The sequence below is a fragment of the Danio aesculapii genome, chromosome 5 (assembly GCF_903798145.1).
Source record: "Danio aesculapii chromosome 5, fDanAes4.1, whole genome shotgun sequence".
Taxonomy (NCBI): Eukaryota; Metazoa; Chordata; class Actinopteri; order Cypriniformes; family Danionidae; genus Danio; species Danio aesculapii.
In genome coordinates, this window is record NC_079439.1 from 20,820,406 (window position 1) to 20,844,387 (window position 23,982).

The window sequence follows — 23,982 nt, forward strand, 5'->3', positions numbered from 1 at the left end:
GTCGAGGTCAGAAGCAGTAAATCGTGCGGCTCTTTATGGCCATCTAGTGGCCAGTAGAAAAGTCAGACAGCAAAACCCCCTCAGAAAACAGTTTTTTATATGACAAAAAAATTTCAGAAAACGTTTTAAGTTAAACAATAGAGTATAACATTTTGTTTATGTGTCTAAACTAATTTTTCCTTCACATAACCGGTCGCTTCCTGTATCTCATTAAACCGAATGACCTTCTTTTACTCGGTGGTCAAAGATGCCTTCATGATTTATGGTTCTGAAATTAGTTAACAAATTGTTCCCCTCAACGGTTCCTTAATTTAGCAACTCAATACTGACTCATTAGAACCGTTTCAATTGAATTGTTAACGAGGAAAGAAATGCAGGAAGTGTATAGAGCCGGAAAAAACAGAAATGCTAATAAAGCATGAACAGTAAACGTTTATGACTTGTTTTATGAACACGCACACAGATTACGTAGCAAACAAAACATAAACTTTGATATTTTTCAGCAGAGTTGAAAAATTATGAGGTATAAATCACATTTTTACGAGCCAAAGTTAGGACATGAAATTACACAATAAAAAAAAACGATATATTTCACGACTTTTATTGAGACGTCTTAAAGCTATAACACCACAATGTAAAAAAATGGCACAACAACATGTAGTTTTCTAAATGTAAATGAAGCACTGTTGCAGATTCAGATTAAATCTACATGTGCTCGCGACTGTCTAGTAATACATTTCAGTTCTTTCCATTGTTTGCCAGCCAATTTTTACATGATTATGAAACAAATGAGTTCAATATACAATAAATAATAAATCAGCTCCTTTAGATGGCCAACACTGGGGGAGTTAAAAAATCTCTTTATTGTTGATACATCGGTTCGCTCGGATTATTGGAATAGTCAGGACATCTAATCCAGAACATGAAATAATGTTGTCAACAGCAGCATCAGACGTTTTGGTAAAATAATGTCTACTGTCAAGAATATATTACCATCCATTTCTGTACATTCCTTGGATACAAAATCTATTCTAATAATGAAACAAAGAATATATTAAATGACCAGAGTGTGAAAACAGGCCTGTAACTAAAAACACTTCCAGCCCTCAATAAATCTCTTCCTGGAGTGAAAAAAGCACCAAAATACACTCACTTAAAAAAAATCTGCCGTTTTATCAAACTACTTATTTAAAATGGGTTGAAACAACATAATCCGTATGTTTTTGTTGCCGTATGTTTTGGGGGGAGGGGGGCAACTTAATTGTTTTATGTTCACTCCACTGTAAAAAAAAAAACTTGTATTGGGACAACTTGAAGGAATTGTGTGGAACCCAGCATTTCATTTACAGTGCTGTAAAAATGCTGGGTTGCACACACTCAATTTGTGCTAAGACAACATGAAGAACTTAAGTTAGCTTGTTTTTTTTTACAAATTTAAATATTTAAGTGGATTGAACGTAAAACAATTAAGTTGTCCCAAAATATCCTCAAGAATTGTGTTTCATTTTAAGTAGTTTGGACAAACATCATTGTTTGAGTGTATTCAGTTAAAAAGAGGGCAGGGGAAACAATATATACAATATAAAAATCTCTTACAAAAAAGAAAATGGAGGATAAAATGATTTCCAAAATGTGTCACTTGGCATAGGTTTACCTTTCTGAATTTTCTGCAAATCGAGAAAGCTCTAATCTGAACTAGTCGCTTTAAAATCTTTACAAGAATCACACCAATTAAGTCCAGTGTGGGACTATTGCTACTATACTGAGGTGAAAATAGCGCAGTGCTGCAGTCTGGTGTAGAGACACAGCTGCTTCTACATGACCTTTATTACAAAACCAAGCCAAAGGCCAAACCAGAGCAGCATTTTTTTTTTCCATCAGGGGTCGGCATTATCACAAAATAACAACAGTTCAGTTTTTCATTAAAAAGCTGTACTTTATCACAAGGCAAAAATAACTCTGAGGTAATCTGACATGATTATTGATTCAAATATAATGGTTTTTTTCATATAATCCACACACACACACATACACACACAAAAGACAAAATGTCAGCAGGAATCAACAGAGCTAGAGTCGCTGACACTCATATCCAAGAGCTAATATACTGTCGGATTGTTTTTTCCTGGGTAAAAATAATAATTCTTAAAAAAAAGCAATATTAAAAACACCTCTCTCCTGCCACACGATGGATTGACCTATATAAAACTGTTCCTGAGTGTGTCATCGCTCCAAATATACATGTAAAACACAATCATCGCAAAAGAAGCCATCAGGGTTTGTTCAAAATTCATGATGTATAGAGCTGTTCTCCCAACGGTGCTGAGAAACTCCGCTTTAATAGCACACATAATTGTCTGGCCAGTAAAAAAAGTATCAAGGGATTGTTTCCCTTTGAAGTCTTTAGCTTTCAGACTTGAGTCTGTGTCTCCCTGTAAAAGGCTCCATCTCTACGGTGTGATCTCTGGAGCCGCGATTCAGTTCAACCACTCTCGGTACTACAGTGGACCAGCGGTCTGTGGGTGCAATGGAGAGAAACGCTTTGTTAGCTGATACTCGAAACGTGCAATGTCTGGAATAAAGGTTACGTGTTTTTTTTATAGTCTGAAAAATGCTATGACATGTATTCCAAAACAAATAGGATTTTGCTAATAAACATCCAGCAACAGTGCTATTAACGGGCAATATTCATCCATAATTTTGATTTCCAGGGGCTTTTTTTTACCTACATGCAATTTTTATTACATTTTATTTTTTTATTATATTATTATTTATTTTTTCATCTTATAGTTATCTTCTTAACTGTATCTCTGCTGTCTTATTATAAATATATGTCCCTAAATGTCTCAAAAACGTTAAAATTTTTTTTTATAATATATCAACATTTTTCCACCTTTACTTGCAATGTCTTTTACAAATTCATTTAGAAGAATTTAACCTTTTAAATTACAATTAGTTTTTATATATGAAGAGTTTAGATGCAAAAACCTCTAAATGCTGTCTGAAATTTTCTTCTAAAATGAGCATTTTAATCAGGCTCCTGTGTGTATGTTCAGTAATATCAGTTTTATGACAAAGAATAAGTCCATTTCCTGGTCTTTAAAGTGAAATATCTCAACATAAACAAAGGAGAATGAACATTTTTTAGATTTTTGATGAAAATTTCAGACGGCATTTAGACGTTTTTGCATCTGAACCCTTCATGTATTAATAATTAATTGTTGTAATAATACTTCATTGTAATTAAGTGCTTAGCATAAGTATACGTCTCACAAATCTTTTATTTTTATTTTGGATGGTTTACAAAATTATATTTGTGTACTGCATGTACATTCGATTAGTCAGAACTGAAGCCAAAACTGGCCAAAAATGAGTAGCCCAAATTTATACGTTAGGGAAAAATAATAAATAATTTTTTTTTTTAAAAAGAGCCAAAAATCAAGAGAAACAAACAAAAAAAAATTGTATTGAAATTTTGTAGTTTGTAATTTTTCTTTGTTGGCAATATTTTGCATTAATTTAAATGTATTAACTGTCTATTTCTAAAGATGTTCAGTGACTAAAATATTATTTTAATAAATATATCTGTTTAATAAATCTGTTTTGTTCAAATGCACCAATATATTACAAATATTCACTGAGAAATGGATGAAAATATTCATTTTCAAAATGTGGTGTCCTCAAATATGCTGAGCACTGTATATAGTTGGTATTAAGTAGATTTATGTTAATTACATATTAATGACATTTCTACATATCTGTATGTATGCATTCATTATTTCATTTCATTTTTACAGTCTTGAATAGGAGTGAGTGATTAGAAACAATTGATTCTTTTTGATATATTTTGATTATTTCTTTTGTGTGCAGCCATAAATTATGTTAGATAAATTACTTATTGAATACGCCTCTCAACAGAGCGTAAAATTCTTGATGGTTTTGTGGGTCTCATCTATCAAATATTATCTTTGTTTTGTATTTTATATTGGATTTGAGTTGGGTGATTGGTTGGGCCATTCTACAGCTTGATTTTCTTTCTCTGAAAGCATTTGAGAGTTTCCTTGGCTGTGTTTTGGATCATTGTCTTGCTGAAATGTTCACTCTGGTTTCATCGTCATTATCCAGCAAACATAGATGTTGGACTGAAGCAGCTAATATTCATTTATAATGATGAAGCGCAGAGGGTTGCTGAATAACTACTGAGGGATTACAGTTGCTTTCTGGCCCTCCACTGCCTTTCTACACCTCCCTTTCTTCATGTGTTCAGTACTTTTTTCCTGTGTCATTTTATTTTATTACGTATAACTTCATTTGTAAACTAATTAGACTTGTTTTCTCTGCATATATGGATTTCATTGGTTCTTATCAAGATCTGGTAAAAATTTCAAGTCAACAGCACCTTCAGAAGTATTTTTTCAGAGAAAAATGGTGACGTGTTCAATACTTATTTTCTCTGCTGTATATATTATTATAAAATAACATTATTTTTGTATGAATTCAAAACATAAATTCTATACACAACTGCAACTTGTTTGTATTTTTTTCTCTCCCTCTAAACCCTACAATTTTGAACAAGTGCAAGAAAATAATGCATAATTATGCTTTTTCATTTTAGCCACAAACCAAAAATACGTGTTTTTAAATCATTTGCCCATAAACTAACCTCTTCGAAGGCCCCGTCCACCCTGCGTGTGTTCAGAAAGGTCTTTCTGGCCTGGATCCTCATTGATGATGCCCAGATTTTGATTCCAGTGGGACCACTTCACCTCGTCCACCCTACAGAATTGAGAATGAAGACTTTAAAGTTTAACCTTATTCATTGAAATAAACAGGCTCTAATTTAAAAAAAAGAATAAATTAATAAACATAAATGTAGCAGATATTTTGTCGCTGTACCTGAAGCACCAGCGTTTGTCTGGCTTTCCATCCAAACCCTTGCCCACAGTGACCATCTCTCCCACACGGAAAGACCGCCGCAGACACACAGGGAAAGAGCGCTCAATGTCCAGGATAGTAGTCGCCCACTGAGACAAAGATAAGGAAAATGACATGTTGGAGGCTAAAGCCGTTTACAAATGGAAAAGTCCTTGTATAAAAGTTTATGAAAAACTTAAGATGGTTGATTCAAAAACTCATGTCATTACAACCAGAATTTTTTTTATATCAGCAAGCGAAGACAAAAGGAGTTTGCTTTCCACAAATAAAGAACATGAATATTATTAATTTTGTCAAACAGGATACCAAATACATATGCACAAAATTTACTCTAGACATAAAAATGGAATTTACGGTTTATAAGCTAGAACGAAATAAAAAGGCAATGTGTGAATCAATGAATAAATGTATATCTGCACAAAAAAGTACACAAAGGCACTTCACTAGCAGTTTACTTATTCCAGTGTTTATAACCAGTGTTTTATTTTTTTCATATAATCTACACACAAGTGCTCAACCTGAAAACATGCCAAAATGTGGGAAATTCAGACAAAAAATATATTAATATTGTACAAATATATATATATATATATATATATATATATATATATATATATATATATATATATATATATATATATATATATATATATATATATATATATATCAATACTGTGCAATACTTCCCTAATAATAATCATACCAATAGTAATAATAACAATATATATATATATATATATATATATATATATATATATATATATATATATATATATATATATATATATATATATATATATACATACATACATACATACATACATACACACAGATACATACATTCACACTTATGCATGGAAAAATGAAAAATGTTTATTTATATAAATATATATATTTATATTTAGATATACATGATTTATATACTTTTGTTTCTATGTATGTGTGTGTCACATATACAGCATATATATATATATATATATATATATATATATATATATATACTGTATATTACAATACAAACTTTTATTTTAGATGCGATTCATCTCGATTAATCTTTGCCCAGCACTATTATTAATAATAATGTTGTTGTTATTATTCATTCCTTCATTTTCTTTTTCGGCTTAGTCCCTTTATTAATCTGGGGTCGCCACAGCGGAATGAGCTGGCAACTTATTCAGCACATGTTTTACGCAGCAGATGCCCTTCCAGCTGCAACCCATCACTGGGAAACATCCATACACACTCATTCACATACACTACTAATAATTATTATCTAATAATAATAATAATAATACAACTTTTTGCTGTAATCACATTTGTTTTGTGAATGATTACAATAAATTATAAAGCTTTGCCATTGCAAAATTGCATTTAATACGTAATACCTTAAAATAAAAACAAAAAATTAAATCCACAAAAAAAAAAAACAATTAAAAAAGGAAAAAAAAAATTCAAAAAACAGATTTTCAAAGGGTCCTAAATCACTATTTACTTTTGGTTTGTGTATAATAAATAGGGTGTAACAGATCACGGTTGATCTGTGATTCTTACAGATCACAACCCACAATTCGGATCACACGTGACCTGCGGATTAATACTTTTTTTTACTTTGAATCTGTAAAAAATTCAAGATTTGTAACGATCACAAAGACATCGCCTCTCGAGCCATTCGAATCACATGTATGAAAGCATTAAAGATTTTCTTTAAAATATAATGATGACAGAAAAAGTAGTGGTAGGTTATTCAGGATTTGTGGTTGGTTTCTTAGGTTATTAAAGGTGTTTTCTGGCACAATGTGTTTAGCCTGCTGTAATGCATTCAGTGTAAGCTGCGTGATTAATCATTAAAAGATCAGAAGCTCAACACCCACACAACATAAATTATAAATGATGGTTATTTGCATATGTTTATTAATCCTTCAAATCGCTGCATTCAAATCTGTGTTTGAAAAACGCAAAAATCAAGAAAGAGATTCAGTCTTTTGAGTTAGTAATGAAGTTCCAAAACAGTCGAATAACACAGAAGTACTGGAATAACAGTTTATAGTTCAGATAAAACCACTGATGTTTATGGTAAAGATTAAAATCACCATCATATGCATTTAACGATGCTCAAAAATGAAAATTGTAGGCAGAAATTACATTATTGAACCAATAGGTGGTGACAAGCAGCCATCAAAAATATGCCACTGAATAATTCTTCAAAAATTACACATCTAGCAATGAAACATGAAGTTTTATGAGTGAATAACTCAATCATTTATTGAAAATGAGATTAAAGATTAATATAGGTTGTACAAATTATAATGTTAGATTTCTATATTTAGCATTATCTGCAACAGTAGTAGTAACAGTGAATTTTTCCCAGTACTGAATATTTTACTATTTATTTTAATTCAGCTGATGATTTCTTCATTTTAGTTTTAATAAAATTACAGGATCTAAGTTCTGTTTGTTAAAAACAAAAGTGTCTTGCAGTGCTGTTTTTGTAATAAATGGAAAGCAAATTACATTTGCTTCTCCTTTTTGCTGATCCGAAAAATGGTCTAATCTATGACTAAAAAAACGATAATGTGATCTGAACTGTGAGATTTGTGATCCGTTACACCACTAATAATAAAAGTTTAAATAGTTCTTTTGTTTCACAGAAGAAACCGATTTTATGACAACAAGAATTTGCATTTTGGGTCAACTGAGCACAAGTTTATACTCTCTAACACTATACAGTCTTAACAATACTATCCACACAACTGATTATACATTACTCCTCAGGTTCTCCTCTCACCTGCAGTTTCCAGATCTTCTTGCTTTCTTTGGACACCTGTCCCACCGTCTCCCCCATCAGAGCGATTAACATGTTGAGCAACAGGACGAAGGTGAAGATAATGTAGGTGATCAGCAGAACGAGGAAGACGGCGGGATACTGTGTGCCTTTCAGCATGTTGTCCAGATCTCCGATGCCTATGGTCAGCTTGAACAGGTCCAGCAGGAATTTACTGAAGGTGTTTGTGTCTCGACACTCTGGGTATGTGGGACAGTTCTCCTTACACGTGTCCTTATCAGGACAGATGGTCATCAGCGACACTAATGCTGGAACACAGAATGCAAAATAAATCATTATGAATAAACGCTTTTAGAGGATATTAAACAAGAGAGATGATTTTTATTGGAATACCTGAAGCATAGCCAATCATGAAGAGCACGTAGACCAGCAGGAACCGGAACAAATCTTTGATGAGAATCTGAAGATAATAAGCAAATTGATGACACAATGGGTTGAATAATTAGACTGAGAATATGAGAGGAAGGAAGATCGGCAAGCGCTCTAATTATTCTAAGGATTTTATTGTAGTTGCCTGCAGTAGTGTACACTTTTAGAGAAATAGTCATTACTGGAAAAGCAGCTTTTAGAAACAACACCATGCAGAACAATGTGTAATTTAAAATTTATTTAAAAATTATATATATATATATATATATATATATATATATATATATATATATATATATATATATATTGTTGCTGTATTTGGGCATATTACCACCAATAACTTCTTGGTCTAAACCCTCGGATTTTAGGTTGGATTGATTCAGTCCTGGTGTCCATTCTTTTTACGTGGATTACTCAGTTAGGTGGATTTGGTTATTGACGATTTGACAGGATCCAGGATTGTTACATTCTTCAAAACTCATCCAAGAGTTGTTGTCTTAGCTACAGGTCTGGTAGCTCAAACCTGTGCTGTTCATATAAACAGGCTTAGATAGGGTCATTTCAGCAAAGGTAATACTGAGTATGTACCTACTGAATGCAGACATTTTCTTACAGTAGTAACCTATGGGTTTTATAAACTGGGGAAAATAGTAACATAGTTGTATTATTATTATTATTATTATATATATCTATTATTATATTTATATAATAGAAGTTTAAAAAAAAATTGTAAATAAAACTGTTACGCAATCTACACTCCAAAATTAAAGTACAAAAACTGTCACGTGGTGTTCTCTCCCCAAGTGGTTTAGAGAGAACATTTCTTAAATATGGACAGTTTAGATATAAACGCGTACTATTTTAAGGTACCGACCCAGCTTTAGTACAGTTTAAGAATAATAATAGACATAGTCAATATTCTTGTTTTTTTTTTTTTTTTTTGTTTTTTTTAACGTTTTGACAGCTAATATACTGGTGATTTGATGCTTTGCAAAAGTTGCAGACAGCTTTACCAATATCAACATGCTTTTGTGATGCAAAATTTATTTGAACAGCCATTTATTAAGAAACTTGAATAGGCCTACTATAATAAGGTAAATCTGCTTTAAAAGTAAAACTGCTAAATACTCTTAACACATGAAAGTGTAAAGCCTGCAGCCCATAATAAATGTAAATAGGTCTTACATTTTAGTTACAGTTTACTACACATTTTATGTAATTACGCTGCTGAGCCATCAGTCAATCGTTGCATTGCTTATTGTAAGGAATATAATTAAACCAAATTAGTAATTAGAGTTAATCATTTAAAAAATACTAATAAATAAAACTTTTATTACAGGTTTAATTGAAATGGATTGTTGGTGATTGGATGGTTTACATGGACATAAGAAAATTAAAACCTGTTTAAAATGATTTAAGACCAACAAGACGGTTTTTAATTGATTTTAAAACTTGATAAGGCCTAAAAAAATTTTAGAGGGAATTTAAGACATTTTAAGACCCGCGGACACCTTGTAAATGGTCTAAATTAAGGTGTTTTTATTTGAGATAGTAAGAAAATGTTATCAGGCCTTTATAGAAAACAATACGTATTAAAGTAATAATATTTCATTCTCAAGCATACCTAACAAACGTGGAGACTCTTTTTCTTCACTAACTTAAGTACACTGTAAAAATAGCCATAAAATTTACAATGTTACTGGTAATTTTGGCTGCCAGTAATACTGTAAAATTTACAAGTGCACTGTAAATTAACTATTATAACTGTGCTTTAAAACTATAGCACAACTGTACGGCACACTTGTAAATTTAACAGTATTACTGGCAGCCAAAATGACCAGTAACACTGTAAATATTACAGCTATTTTATAGTGTACACACACTTCAATAACAATTTGGGTAAAGAGCTGAATAAATTTGTATTTAATGTACTCTCAAGCCCTTATATAATTTACAAAGACAGTCGAGGAGAAAGGAAAACATAACTATAAAACCGATATCACCATTTAGAGTCATTAAAAATTAAAGGCACAATATGTGTATTTTTTGTTTTCAAGTATCCAAAAAACACTTACATATATTTTGCTGACTTACGCATTGATATTATCTCAAATATTAAGAAGAGTGTTCAAATCCAGAGAATAAAGCAAAAACATGGAGTTGATGAAGACCACAACTCCACATTAAACTACCTCTCTGTTTGTTGTGAAATCTGTACGTATCATCTAATGGTTAAAACGGTGCCTTTCAATGCAGGTGGTGATCGACCTGTTCTTTTCATACCTTCTGAATCATGATGCTGTAAGTTCCAGTGAGTTTAAGGCCTCTGGTAAAATAGAGGGTGTTCATCCAGCCTAGTGTGAGAGCAAACACCATCACAGACACATAGGCCTCGATCCCTGACAGATACAGCGCTGCGCTCACCAGCACCAACACAGAGTAGATGAAGCTAAACGAGAAAACATGAATACCAATCAACCCAAAATGTACTAGTTATGAACTTCCTTCAGCTGTTAAAGGGTCAGTTCACCCAACATTTGCTGTTCATTTAATTTGCTCACCATAACATGCAAGAGAATTTTTTCTTCACTTGAAAATGAAAGAAGATTTGGAGCAAGTCAACTGCTACCAGCAATATGAAAAAAACGTATACCAAAATTAATATGCCTCCTGATGACACATTGAGGTCTTATTGGCTAAACAGTCAGTCTATTTAAAAAAAATAAAATGTTTCTAATTATATTACCTTTATATCACAGCCTTGAAAAATTATCATTTGATGTTTTTGAGTATGTATATATATATATATTTTTTTTTTGGTTTGGTAGCCTCTTAAAATGCTAGTAGCCCTTGATTTGCATTATATGTGACCAGATCCAGCAAAACGAGCGTTGCTTTCGCAGGTGTGTGTGTGTGTGTGTGTGTCTCTCTCTCTCTCTTTTCCTCTACACACGCCCCACACTAATTATGCAGAAGACGTGCCCTGATATTGGCTGGAGTGACCCAGGGTGTCTTTAAAAAAAAAGGAAAACGGGCATGGAGTGGGAGAGTTAGGTGGTTGGTGTGTGATTTGCGTTTGGTGTTATAGAAATATATAGTTGCTAAGTGTTTATGTTGATAGTGTTTTCCCGTTTTGGTGTGTGTATAAATTTCTTATTCTATAAAAGACTTTGTTGTTTATCCATCCGAGTTAAATTTGGGCAGTGATAAAATATTTCTGGGTGGACGTACATAAAGTAATAGTAGTAGTAGACAAGTCTTTTTATTGAATTTTTCATTTTTCAGTAAAACTTTTTAACAGAGCAACTCAAAAATATACAAAAACAAAGTACATGAAATAAAAAGGAAAGCAAATACCAGGTGAAATAATACTAATCAACAGGAAAAAAAAAACAACATTAAGGGGTGAGTTGGGGATGGGGGGTGGTGGTGGGAACTTACAATTCAAGTATTTGGAATAAATCTGTTCTCTAAATATGACAGGAAGGGTCTCCAAACTTTGAAGAATCTATTATTTGAGCCTTGGGTGCTAGATTTGATTTTTTCTAGCTTTAGATATATCATGACATTTTCTACCCATTTAGTATGTGTTGGTGGTCATAAAGTAATAAAAAGATTATTTAATAATAATCTACCTTTGCATGGCTTTATTTTTAGGTATTTCTGACATCCAGACAAGTAGGCCTGAGAAATATCTATTTGACATTTTGAAAGCTGTGGCTAAAAAGCGATCCCAAGGCATTGGTGCTTCCTGAAACCCCTACAATCCAAGAGTGGTTGGAAATTGTGACATTTATGTTATGGAAAAAAAACCCTTTTCCCTTTGCCTTCAAATAAATGCATTCAGAAAGACCAAATGAACTGAATATGTAAGGTTAGATTTTGTAGAAGCATAAAATAATTGCTGGGTACACGTTTTCTAATTTAATAAGCATTAAGCTTTCTCTCAGAGTCTTCTCTTCAGACTAATAAAGATTTAATATTATTTAGTATAGAGTTTGACTATTAGGTATATATTTGACCTGCCCCGAATTGTGTAGTCTTTTATTGTATTTATTATGCTGCTACACTAAATAAAAAATTCCAAAAATACTAAAAAGTCACAGTGCCCCAAATTTCAAAACTGAGATTTTAGTATCAATGAAAAGAGGACACTGTTTAATTTGATATCCTATTCAAATTCATACTTTGAATGATATTGAAGATATGTTCACTTCAATTATGGTTGTCTGCCCTCATTTTCCAATTGAAAACTCGAGAAGATCACGAGTAGGATTGTGCGATTTAGGGAAAATATCTAATTGCGATTTTTTTATTTTTTTTTTGTAACAGATATTGCGATTTCGATTTGATTTGCGATTGAATTTTGTAGTTAAGCTTCAGCTCAATAATCTGTATTGTAGCTTCTTACTGCTAAAATGCAGTAAGTGTTAGTCAAAAAAGGAACTAAAAAGATATCAGCTTATTTTAGCAAACAACTCTGAAATTGTACTTTGCTTGCTACTAGATTGAGTGTCACTGGCAATACTTTTAGTTGACCTTTTAGCAAGACGCTCCTCATATAGCCGCCTGGGATGCTTTATGAGGTGCTGGCCGTTGTATTTACTCATGCAGTGGCAACAATTCTGCAACAACTCATACATATTACCTGGTTTTGTTTGGTGTCTGTGACTTTGAAACCAAGATATTCCCATATTACCGATGTGCTGTTTATCTTTGATCTTAATTTGTCTATTAATTCTTCTGAAGTGACAGACGGCATCATCCCACTCGTTCGCACTTTCCTGTTCGTTTGTTTTTTATTGTGGATGTTCCACATGGTTCGGTTGAGCAATTCTGATTGGGCAGAATGAAAGTGTGATTACTCAATTGGCTAGTAAGACTGTCACACACAGACGACAGTCACTTGTGTGCTGTAAGCGGGAACAGTTAAATAATATATATTTCATAATGCAGCCTCTGCTAATCGCAATGTTTCAAATCGCAATTGTGATTCAATATCGATTAAATGCACAGTCCTAATCCCGAGTAAAGTTTTTTTGCCTGTTTTTTGCTGATATCCTTCAAAATTCATCGCATTTAATGGTATAAGCTACTTATTTTACAGCTTAATTTGTACATGCATTTGTACGCAACATTTTTAAGAATTTACTTGAATAAGTATTTTAAAAGGCACTTTTACAAAGATTTTTACAAAAGATTTACTAAAATCAAAAAGGTTGAACTGAGGTGCTACATTTTAACAGTGTAAAATGTAACATTGATCAGCATTTGTGTACATTTCTAAGCTTTGTGACTGGTTTTATACAGTACAACATTTAACATCACATTTGGAGAGCAGAGAGCCTTGCAACTTCCCAACTCATTTGGCCAGATCGGGTCACATATAATATTTTTTAATGCTGTCCTGAAGAAAAAAGTACATCTTGGGTGGTCCAAGGGCACCAACCTGATTTCACCAAGTAGATTGTGATGTGCGTCTAAGGGTGAGTAAATTAACATCAAATTTTCATCAATTTAAGATCACCATTTACTTTGCCTAAATTAATAGCTAAATGCACTCTGGCCTCTGGCTACTTTCTTATTTTGTTAACGTGATGGTTATAAAATATCTTTGAGTTTTCAGTGTGTAAGATTCACTTTTGAAATGTAAAATGCCTGACTGGTTTAGCAATTAATTAAAATTACCATAAACATATTGGTGAGCTGCAGTCATCTTTGTGGTTTTTAATGCAAGGAGACTACAGTAAGTATTAAAACATGCCAAGAAAGTGGTTCTGGAATTAATTATACAGCTCAATTTTAAAAAAATGGCCTCGGGCAAAGACATTGTAAACGAAGACACAAAGAATGGGAGCGAGCGTCTTACTAGAGAAGCTGAAAGGATCCATCAACAAATATAGAATTCACCCCGGGGCACTTCTTCAGTAAAAGGTCCTTAATCTAAATCAGGGAAGAAAACCAAGAAATGCCGCTAAAGATATTCAGCGATAAAGAGGATCGATAGAGCAACCAGGAAGAATGCTTGAGTGAATTTGGGTACTACAACATCAGAAACATATACACCCATGTTCTTTCATCAAGGAGAGAGGAAAGGAAAGTGTGTTTGATTATTGTGTAGAGTAAAGCTTACATTTGTTACAAAGAAAAAGAGTCCAGAACCCACTGTGACGATCTCTCCAGCCAGACGCACCTTGTCTTCTGTGGTCTCATAAGCATAAGGGGGCTGTGGAGATAAGACATGTAGGAATCAACAACAGACCTGTTCCATTTCCATTAACCATCTGCACACAGAAGTGCCCATGAGTTGAAGAAGCTATTCCTCTGTTTACTGAACACAATCATTTAAAACTGTTTGAGTTTGGCATGATGGTGAAAATGCTTTCTAATGCTTATCTAGGCTACATTTATTTGATAAAAACATAGTAACATTTAAAGTAACCCTTCTATTTTACCCAGGTGGTTAAAAGTGAAGCCAAAACTTTAAGATTGCCCCCTGGTGGTTGGCTGCAGTACAAATCATTAAAGGATCTCTCTGTTTTATAGGGATTGTTCACACATTAATGAAAAAGTACTCACTATTACTCACTCTCAAGTGGTTTTACTCTCTTTCTTCTGTTAAACTCAAAAGAAGATGATTTGATGAAAGCTAAAAACCTGTAACCATTGACTTCCACAGTAGGAAAACAAAATGCTATGAAAGTCAAAGGGTACAGGTTTTTAGTTTTCATCAAATCATCTTCTTTTGCGTTTAACAGAAGGAAAAAAAATAATTTCTGGTGTACTATCCCTTTAACAAATGAGACAAGATTCTGTGTTTGCCATTGGATCTTAGAGAGTTTGATTCCACAGCTCAAGTTTATAATGACTGCTGCACTTCAAATAATCTCAGTGACACAAAAGTATTAATAGCAACTATACCTGGAACACTGTGGCTTCATTTTTATTTATTTATTTTTTTCAGTGGAAGGAAGCGGAGACATCTGAATTTTAAAATGCATTAAAAATCACATTTTTTCCAGTTCATTTTAATACATTTTAAAATTACACAACCTCTGTGATGGCAGAGCAGATTTTTTTCTGAGTAACATGGACATATATAAATCATTCTTATTTGCTCCTTTGGTGTTCAAACCAAACCTTTTCTTACAGTGCATCCAGAAAGTGTTTACAGCGCCTCACTTTTTCCACAGAAAAATTTCTGCTGCTTTGAAAGTTCCAATGAGCAAAGTGGCCTCCATCATCCGTTAGTGGAAGATGTTTCGAACCAGGACTCTTCTTAGAGCCTCTCCCCACCTGGAATTTGGCAAAAGGCATCTGAAGGACTCTCAGATCATAAGAAACAAAATTCTCTGGTCTGATGAGTCTAAAATTGAACCCTTTGAGTGAATGCCAGGTGTTACGTTTGGAGAAAACCAGGCACGGCTTATCACCAGGCTAATACCATCCCTACGATGAAGCATGAATTCAGGATGACATCCGGAATGAAAACCTGCTTCAGAGTGCTCTTTACCATAGACTAGGGCAATGGTTCATCTTCCAGCAGGACAATGACCCAAAGCACACCGCCAAAATATCAATGGAGTGGATTCACAACAACTCTATGAATGTCCTTGAGTGGCCCAGCCAGAACCCAGACCTAAATCCTATTGAACATCTCTGAAGAGATCTGAAAATGGCTGTACACTGTCACTTCCAATTCAACCTGATAGAGCTTGAGAGGTACTGCAAAAAGGAATGGGCAAAAATTCCCAAAGACAGCTGTGCCAAGCTTGTGGCATCATATTCAAAAAGACTTGAGGCTGTAATTGCTGCCAAAGGTGCATCAATAAAGTATTGAGCAAAGACTGTGAATACTGATGTACATGTGATTTTTCAGGTTTTTATTTTTAATAAATTTGCAACAATTTCAAAAATAAGTAAGTAATATTATAAATGTATTTACTGTCATTTAAACCAATAAATGCATACTTGATGAATAAAAAAAAAACTTTAATTGGTTTAAAAAAAAAAAAAAGAATGACCCCAAATGTTTCAGTGGCGTTGTCTCAGAAGCAATATAAAAAGATGGAATACTCATAGAAACAAAATGGGAAAAACATTTCTTAACCTACTGTAAGCTAAGGAAACGGGATTTATTAAACTATATATTTCTTTTCTTATTGATGAGTCACCAAATTGTAATCATGAACAGTTTTAGAAAGTCCAGTTTGTCCCTTTTTAAATGAGTGAACTGACCTTCAAAGGGATTTATACTGTACTCACTTTTCCCACTGATGGGCGATAGTAGGCCACAAGAGTGAAGATAATCATGGTCACAAGATAGGAAAACACACTGATGTAGAAGGTCACCGCTGCAAATTTCTGCCACTTGGCCCTCAGCAGTTCATTTATTGGTTCCACCGCCAACATCTCATGCCGATTCTGAGGGCAAAACCCATAAAGCATACAGGAAGCTGTACACTACAACAATCACCAGGAAGCTTTAATACCATCATTATCCCATTTTCATAAATGCTCTAATGGATATATTGTTCACGGACATTTAGAGTACAATTAGTCACATCTGTAAGGCCTCTAAACTTACATGATATCATCACAATAAATGGAGCGCTATACAGTTCACACTCCATCTTCCTGACTTTATGTTCATTTTCCACGCTCACCTCAATCTTGCTGTTGTAGACGAGTATCTCCAGAACAGAAACTTCCTCTCCACAGGTGTCCAGGGAGGACAGATCATACAGATTGGAGTACACTGGTCCATAAGCCCAGTCTTTAAATTTCCGTGAGAGGTGTAGAGCTTCCTCATCTTTTATCTCTCTCCGAATGATGTGCTGGAATACCTGTGGAGGAAAAACGTTTCATTTTGCTACGCTTTTTCACACTACACTTTCTCAAGTTCCTAAAGCACATATGAAGTGGTGCCTGACTTCACCAAGTAGGACATGTTCCTGGATTAACATCAGTGTTGATCCTTGAACAGCATTCCAATCAGCCAATCAGAATTAAGGCATACATTTACTGTTTATGTTAAGTTTAGGCCTTTTTGGTTTATGCACTTCTACATGATTGTTATCCAACTATTATTCCCATCTGATTTTGGGAATAATTTATAGTTATGGTTGGGTTTTAGGGTAGGGAATAGGTATGGGTTACATTTTCGAACAAAAATTATGGTCCAGGACCAACATAGATGATAATCGAGGACTGCATCGTATCTGGCAAATCATGATGTGCTGAAGTGATATCCTACTCCAATTTTGCCCAGTTTGGCGGCCATCATGAGAGGGGACATGCCATCGTTGTTGAGCATCTTCTCCAGGTTGCAATCTGGGTAGAGTTTGGCACATTTAATGAGCAGCAAGTCATACATCTTAGTGACAAAACGCGTGTTGTCCCGAGTGTTGTCAGCAATGTGGACCAGGGCATGAAGGACTGTGTTTCCCCTTGAGTCCTGCCTCCGCAGATCCGCCTTCTTGTGTCCATTCTCTGTCAGGTAATGCACCATGTCTGGTTGGTTGGTACAAGCTGCGAGTGAAAGGGGCAGCTCACCTGAACAATAATAAGAAAAAAACTGTTATTTCTTCTATATTGTATTTTTGAAACATTTTTAAATACACTACCGTATAAAAGTCATACATTTATTCAGCAAGGATGAATTAAGTTCATCAAAGTGACTTTTTTTTAATGTTACAAAAGATTTATATTCAAAATAATTGTTGTTCTTTTTCAACAAACTAGCATATCAGCACATTATTTCTGAATGGATCATGTGACACTAGACTGGAGTCACGGCTGTCAAAAATTCAGCTTTTCAAATCACATGAAAAAAATAGTAAAATTTTATTGTATTTTTTATATCAAATAAATAGTTTTGTTGAGTATAAGACAAAAAAAACTCTTTTTTTTTAATCCTAAACTTTCAATTGGCGCTGCATTTAGCAGATAATGTAGCTTTATCCAGTTCTTAATCTTATTACTGATTGATTTCCCTGAAATAGAACCATTTTGACCAGAATTGTGTTTTATGCTGGTTTAGCTGTCAATCGCGGTGGTCTAAATCTCATTCTCAGGAATCATCTAACAAACTTTTTCTTTTTATTTACTAAATAGCTTCTAAAACTAATTGCTCCTCCAATACTAGACCACAACTTCAAAGTCTTTCCAAATAAGTGCGCCATATGCATGATGTTTTGAAAGATCAAAGTTCATCCAAAATAGACAATATGGTTAGTAGAAGCCTAATTCCATTTGAGAACTTTGTTCATCTTCAGAATCCAAATTGTAATGCTTCAGATGAAATCTGAAACCTGTTTCACACCGCACGCGAGAGCAGCGCGTGAGCAGAACGTGTTTTTTCAGCGTCCACGTTAGCAGATTAGAGCTTTCATACCACACACAGAAGCAGCGCATCAGCGTGAGCATCGCTGAAGCAGCAGTGCCATGATAGTTTCGGCGCTGGGTCTATTTTTGCTGTGCTGCTCATGCTCAATTAAAGTAATGATGCATTCATAATGACCAAAAACACATTAAATGACAGTAAAAAGTTGCAATTTTACCCAAGAAATGCATCGATAATATCCAATGATTTTATACAGTATATTCAATGAAATGAACTTAAACCTTAAAAAACGACAATCAAAAACATTGTCAAAACATTTCATGTCACTTCAGTATAGTTCAATTCTAATAATATGAAGCTTGAAGAACACTTTTGTGTACCAAAAAAACTACAAAAACAACTTTGTTCTCCAATGTTTTCTCTTTCTTGATAAGTTGTCTGGGTGTGCGTTTACTAGGGGCAATACACCATGCTGCCATTAGAGTCAGCAGTGCAACACACAAGCACCGTATTGCCTCTAGTAAATGTTCACCAGGACCTGACGTGGCAGAAGAAAGGACATTATTGAACAAAGTAGTTTTTACAGCAATTTTTTGGAAAGTGTTCCTGGAGCTTCGTATGATTACAGCTGAACCACTGAAAACACATGAAATGTTTCGACAAAGTTTTGGGTTACTTTTCTAGACTTTTCTCACGACCCTTTCTGTCAAAGGAGATTTCTTCTAAAATATCTTAATTTGTGTTCTGAAGATCAACACAGGTCAGGAGATATGAACGCCATGAGGGCAAGTAATTAATAAAAGTTTTTTTTTTTTATCAATTTAGGCCAACAGTCCACCAAGCAGGATGTCTGAGGCTATAAACCCTCTATAAACTGAACTACACTGTTCCTATTTACTGTGACCTTTTATGTGAAGCTGCTTTGACACAATCTACATTGTATAAGCGCTATACAAATAAAGGTGAATTGAATTGAATTGAATAGATGGAGACCAGCATCCAAAAACCCCAAACTCTATATAACGTCTCCTTTAAGACCTCTGCCCAGCTATTAGACTCCAATTTCCAGATGTTCCATTTATCCATCATTCTTCTTTACTTCACGGCACGATGAAGAAACACAATTAGCCACTAAAAGTCAATCAGTCCTTTACAGGCCTCACATAACAAATGTGCTTTGATCTAAATGTCAGCATTGCTATCCAGCGCTCAATTAGAGCTGGTCTCACGAGAGCCCATCTCAAACAGGCAAACCAAACAGACAGACTGGAGAGTGAGCTGCTGCCAGGGGTGACAGATTATTTTCATGTCACTTCTTATAGAAACGCTTCCCTCTCATTGATTTGCACGCGCTCAGAGAGCGGTTAGCGTGACTGCTAAATCACATTAGCTGTCAGTGCTCTCAGGTTCATGCTCACGTCACCGGGAAGCTCCGCGGCGAATGAATGCCTTCGTGCTCAGATCAGGAGGGATTAAACACTGACAGCCGTGTCTAATACAAATGAAAATAATTTACAGGTGAATAAAAGAGAGATGGAGACTCCCCTGGCAGGGCACCAGAAAAGATAATCCTATTCTGTCATCCTTGGATTATTTTAAAATAGTTTCGCACCTTTCAATCAGCTCCAAAGCAGACGTCTTGTTTTGTGGTATAAATTTGTGAGATGTAAATGAGGCTCATGAATAGGGAATTCAAATTCTCAGCTTGATTTTGAAATCACGGTTTTGTAACCCCCGATGTCCTGGGAGGATAAGCTCATTAGAATAGTTTTGATTAGCATATTTAACATGACAAGAGAAATGTAGGGGCGGGACGCTGGATTTGATACATCGGAAAGTCTTCTCCGAGATGAGGTCTCAAAGTTTGGAACAAGCACTGATGAATTCTGCAAAAATGTATTAAAGTGTTCATGTTATTCTTTTCCAATATTATGCAAGGCAAGACAATTCTTTTATATATTACGTCTTACTTATATAAGACAATTTATTTATACATTTCATACACTATGAGAAGTCAAAAAGCTTTACATAAACAAGAATAAAAAAAAACACGAAATACAACAAGATTATGAAATAAAAATAAAAAGATTACAAACAGATTAAAGTGGGTTTAAACAAGTTTTAAAGGAATGAAAAAAGAGAAATAAAACACAAACAGTGCAGTCTGTGGGACGTGCTGTAACACAGTGCTCATTCAGCAAATGCACAGCTAAACAGATGTGTTTTAAGTCTTGATTTAAATGTATATTATACACTGTATAATAAAAAGTTACATAAAAGTTAAGGCAACTCAAACCATTTGAGGAAACCGATTGCTACAAACCATTTGAGTTAAACTAATCTATATGAGTACAGCGAACTTAGTCTGTTAAGTTGAAGTAATGAGGTATTTGATAAACTCATTATCTTAAACTCTTTCAAATGAGCAGAATTAACGTTCAGTCAATTTTGAGCTACACTCAAACTTCATTTGAAAACTACACTCAAAACGACACTCAATACTACAAAACTACACTGATTTCATTTGATAAAGTTGACTGTTGGGTTTTACAGTGTAGTTGCTTGTGAAAGCAAAAGCTTAACACTAGAATACCAAAACAGTCAATTTGAACATTTTTACATTTTGTAATTGAATGACTTTTTTGTTAACATAAAACCAAAATAAATATAGTATCCTGACATATCCTAAATGTGTATATATTTCATTCTAACATTTGTTCTTATTATAAATTTACTAAACACAAATTTAAACACACAAAACTGCAAACACTACTTTTTCCTTTTTCCTTGGAACTTTCTGCTAACAAAAACATAGCTTGAACCCTTGAACCACTTATTCACTTACAGAAACACAGAAATCACTTATTTTTTCTTGTGAATTTACTGAAATTTTAAAATTGTGTGTGCATTGAGCATCAGTTAAGACGATGTTTGCACCTGTTAGCTTTAATTGTGGGGATAATTTTAAGCTTTTGTTAGCTTATTTCATCTCCCGGGTTTAAAATGATTTTTGGGGCAGGATCAAAATCATAGCGCGCATCTGCTAGTGGAGTGACGATGCGTCGGTTTCTCATTATTATTCATAGTGAAGTTTTCTTATTATATGAAAAGAGCCTGCTTCTTAATTATTCATAAAAGCACACTTTCTGAAGGCAAGCTGTGAGACCCAATGACTGGGTGAGACCGCGCACTGCACGGCAAGGGTCATATGCATTTGTTTTCATGAACCGAGGGGTTTGTTGCATGTTTTTCCCTGCGATTCTGTCAGGGTCGATCCAGCAAAGCTGTACGAGAACTTGAGACTGGCAGACTTTGTATTTCATCAGTTGAGTTTTACCATTACCATTCAGACACATCGCCTATATCTGTGATACTGTGTTCGCCACATGTTTAAAATCCTCCAGATTACAGACAGGACTAATAGTTGGAATAGACAGGGCAAGAGACCTGCTGCACTGCTATCCACTGTGTCTGTATTTAAACCCACGGATTGCAGAGGAGAGAAGTCCTCCTCATTTTTAGTGTTTATATAAACATGGTTATCTTCATGATGATGAAACAAATTGTGGTTATGTGTATATGAAATTACGAACACCATATGTAGCAGGACATTAAATTACTTTCTGTTTATTTCTTTGCATTTTAACTTTATAAACCATAAAACCATAGGTTTCCTCATGGGTTTGTGTCTCATTTTGTGAGCCAACTGAAACTCCACTCTTTTTCCCCTGCCATGCCCAGCCACACCCAGTTCTCTCTCTGCTAGCAGAGCTCCATGCACATCTCGGAACATTTTTGAAAAAAATTCTGAGGTAGACTTGAACCAAAAGAGGGGGGTTTCGTGGCCCTTTAAAGATGATTTCAGTCCCCCCTATTGTTCTAGAAGATATTTTTTACAAATGTGATTTACATTTTTCTTCCTCTAATGTTATGAACTTTATTTTATTAATGGGTAAATATCCAATTCTTGTAAATGAAAAAAGCAGGCCCTCTTCTCTTTCTGAGCTAGGGAAGGTGGCTCAAAGCTTCAAATACTTCAGAAACCTCAGAAACAAAGTTCTTTGTACTTCTTTTTCAAAAAATGTATTATTTTAATGCTTTTTCATTTGATGTATATCGTTTGTACTGCCCCTTGCTGTTTGCTGCAGTTGCTATTTATTTTTATTTATTTACTTTTTCAAGAGAGCAACTTTAATTAATTTTTTTAAACATGCCTTTTTTAAAACATGCTTTGTGATGTTGATTGTTCCCTGTCTTGTGGTGTACATTTTTTGCAACAATTAAAAAAAATAATAATTAAAAGCATAACTTTACTTCAGACTTCAAACTTTCAAATTTCAAAAACAACATTATTCTTTGCCGGACAAAATAAGGTATACGCTCCTTCAGGGGTGGTCTAGTAACATGTACACATTTATAGGCTCTATAACTAAAAATATTTGAGGGTAATGACTTCATAAACATGATAACAGCCATTCAAAGCTGAACTCTAAAATCTTAATAAAAGCTTTAAATGTAAATATGACTTCACAAAAAAATCCATTCAGTACAATCTTACAGTATATGAATGGTCAGAATGACTGCTATGGCCATTCTAGTATACATATACTGTAGAATTTTTGTAGCTCCAGTGTTAAAGCGAAGATCAAATCAAAAGAAAGAACCAGTTCTGCCTAAAAGAAGTCTGCAGTAATTCTGGTAATTCTACTTCCTGATAATTCCTATGTGCAATTGAGACAAATTTGCAAAATGCCAATAAAACCAACGCCATCATTAGGCCTACTGTTTGTGTCACTGTGTATACTAGGAATGAAATAGCATTCACATTAGAAAATCAAATACGGTAACTGACGTTACAGACATTGTAATAAAAGATGTAAATTAATATACTTTTTTAATTAAAAAAATCTAATTGGGTCAACACAATCACATTTTTATACAGAAGTGAATACCCTAAATTATCATTATTACGCAATGTAACATGGACCACTCTCTTTCTTTGATGCACATTTGGATAGGTCATTTACAACTTTACAGCACATTGCTGCCCAGGGGTTAACTGCCAGTTATATGCAGATGACACAGTCATCTATATGTCTGCTAAAACACCTTCCTGGGCAGGTGAGCAACTGACCCAGGCTTTACAATATATTTTAAGATGGCTTGAGCTGTCTCATGTAACGTTAAATGTCAAGAAAATGTGCTTCTATGTGCTTCTCTATAAGAAATAGGCCTGTAAGGGATACATTTGAGGTGCTGATTAAAAATAAAGTTATTAAAGAAGTGAATGAATGAATCTTGGCATAACTCTAGACATTAATTTAAAACTAGTCATGTTAAAATGTGAGAAGGTTAAGCCAAGTCTAAACGGTTTTCATTTTATTAGAAGATTTTTAACATATCAAACTGCAAAATTATACATGCACACAATGATATTCTCTCACTTGACTTATTTCAATACATCGTGGTCACAAGCTTCTTTAACTACATT

General features: G+C 34.1%; 1 protein-coding gene across 1 annotated transcript in view; it reads right to left on the reverse strand.

The window, feature by feature from the left end:
• Positions 1 to 585: 585 nt before the first annotated feature.
• The window catches only part of trpv4 (transient receptor potential cation channel, subfamily V, member 4), a 60,587-nt gene continuing 37,190 nt past the window's right edge, over positions 586 to 23,982 (reverse strand). The window contains exons 7-17 of the mRNA XM_056457520.1: positions 17,403 to 17,701; positions 16,813 to 16,992; positions 16,412 to 16,570; positions 14,280 to 14,372; positions 14,016 to 14,089; positions 10,430 to 10,595; positions 8,111 to 8,177; positions 7,721 to 8,025; positions 4,897 to 5,024; positions 4,664 to 4,776; positions 586 to 2,516 (exon numbers count right to left, since the gene is read on the reverse strand). Of these exons, the coding sequence (XP_056313495.1) occupies positions 2,404 to 2,516; positions 4,664 to 4,776; positions 4,897 to 5,024; positions 7,721 to 8,025; positions 8,111 to 8,177; positions 10,430 to 10,595; positions 14,016 to 14,089; positions 14,280 to 14,372; positions 16,412 to 16,570; positions 16,813 to 16,992; positions 17,403 to 17,701 (1,697 nt within the window). The 3' untranslated portion in view covers positions 586 to 2,403. The remainder of the gene's footprint in view (positions 2,517 to 4,663; positions 4,777 to 4,896; positions 5,025 to 7,720; positions 8,026 to 8,110; positions 8,178 to 10,429; positions 10,596 to 14,015; positions 14,090 to 14,279; positions 14,373 to 16,411; positions 16,571 to 16,812; positions 16,993 to 17,402; positions 17,702 to 23,982) is intronic.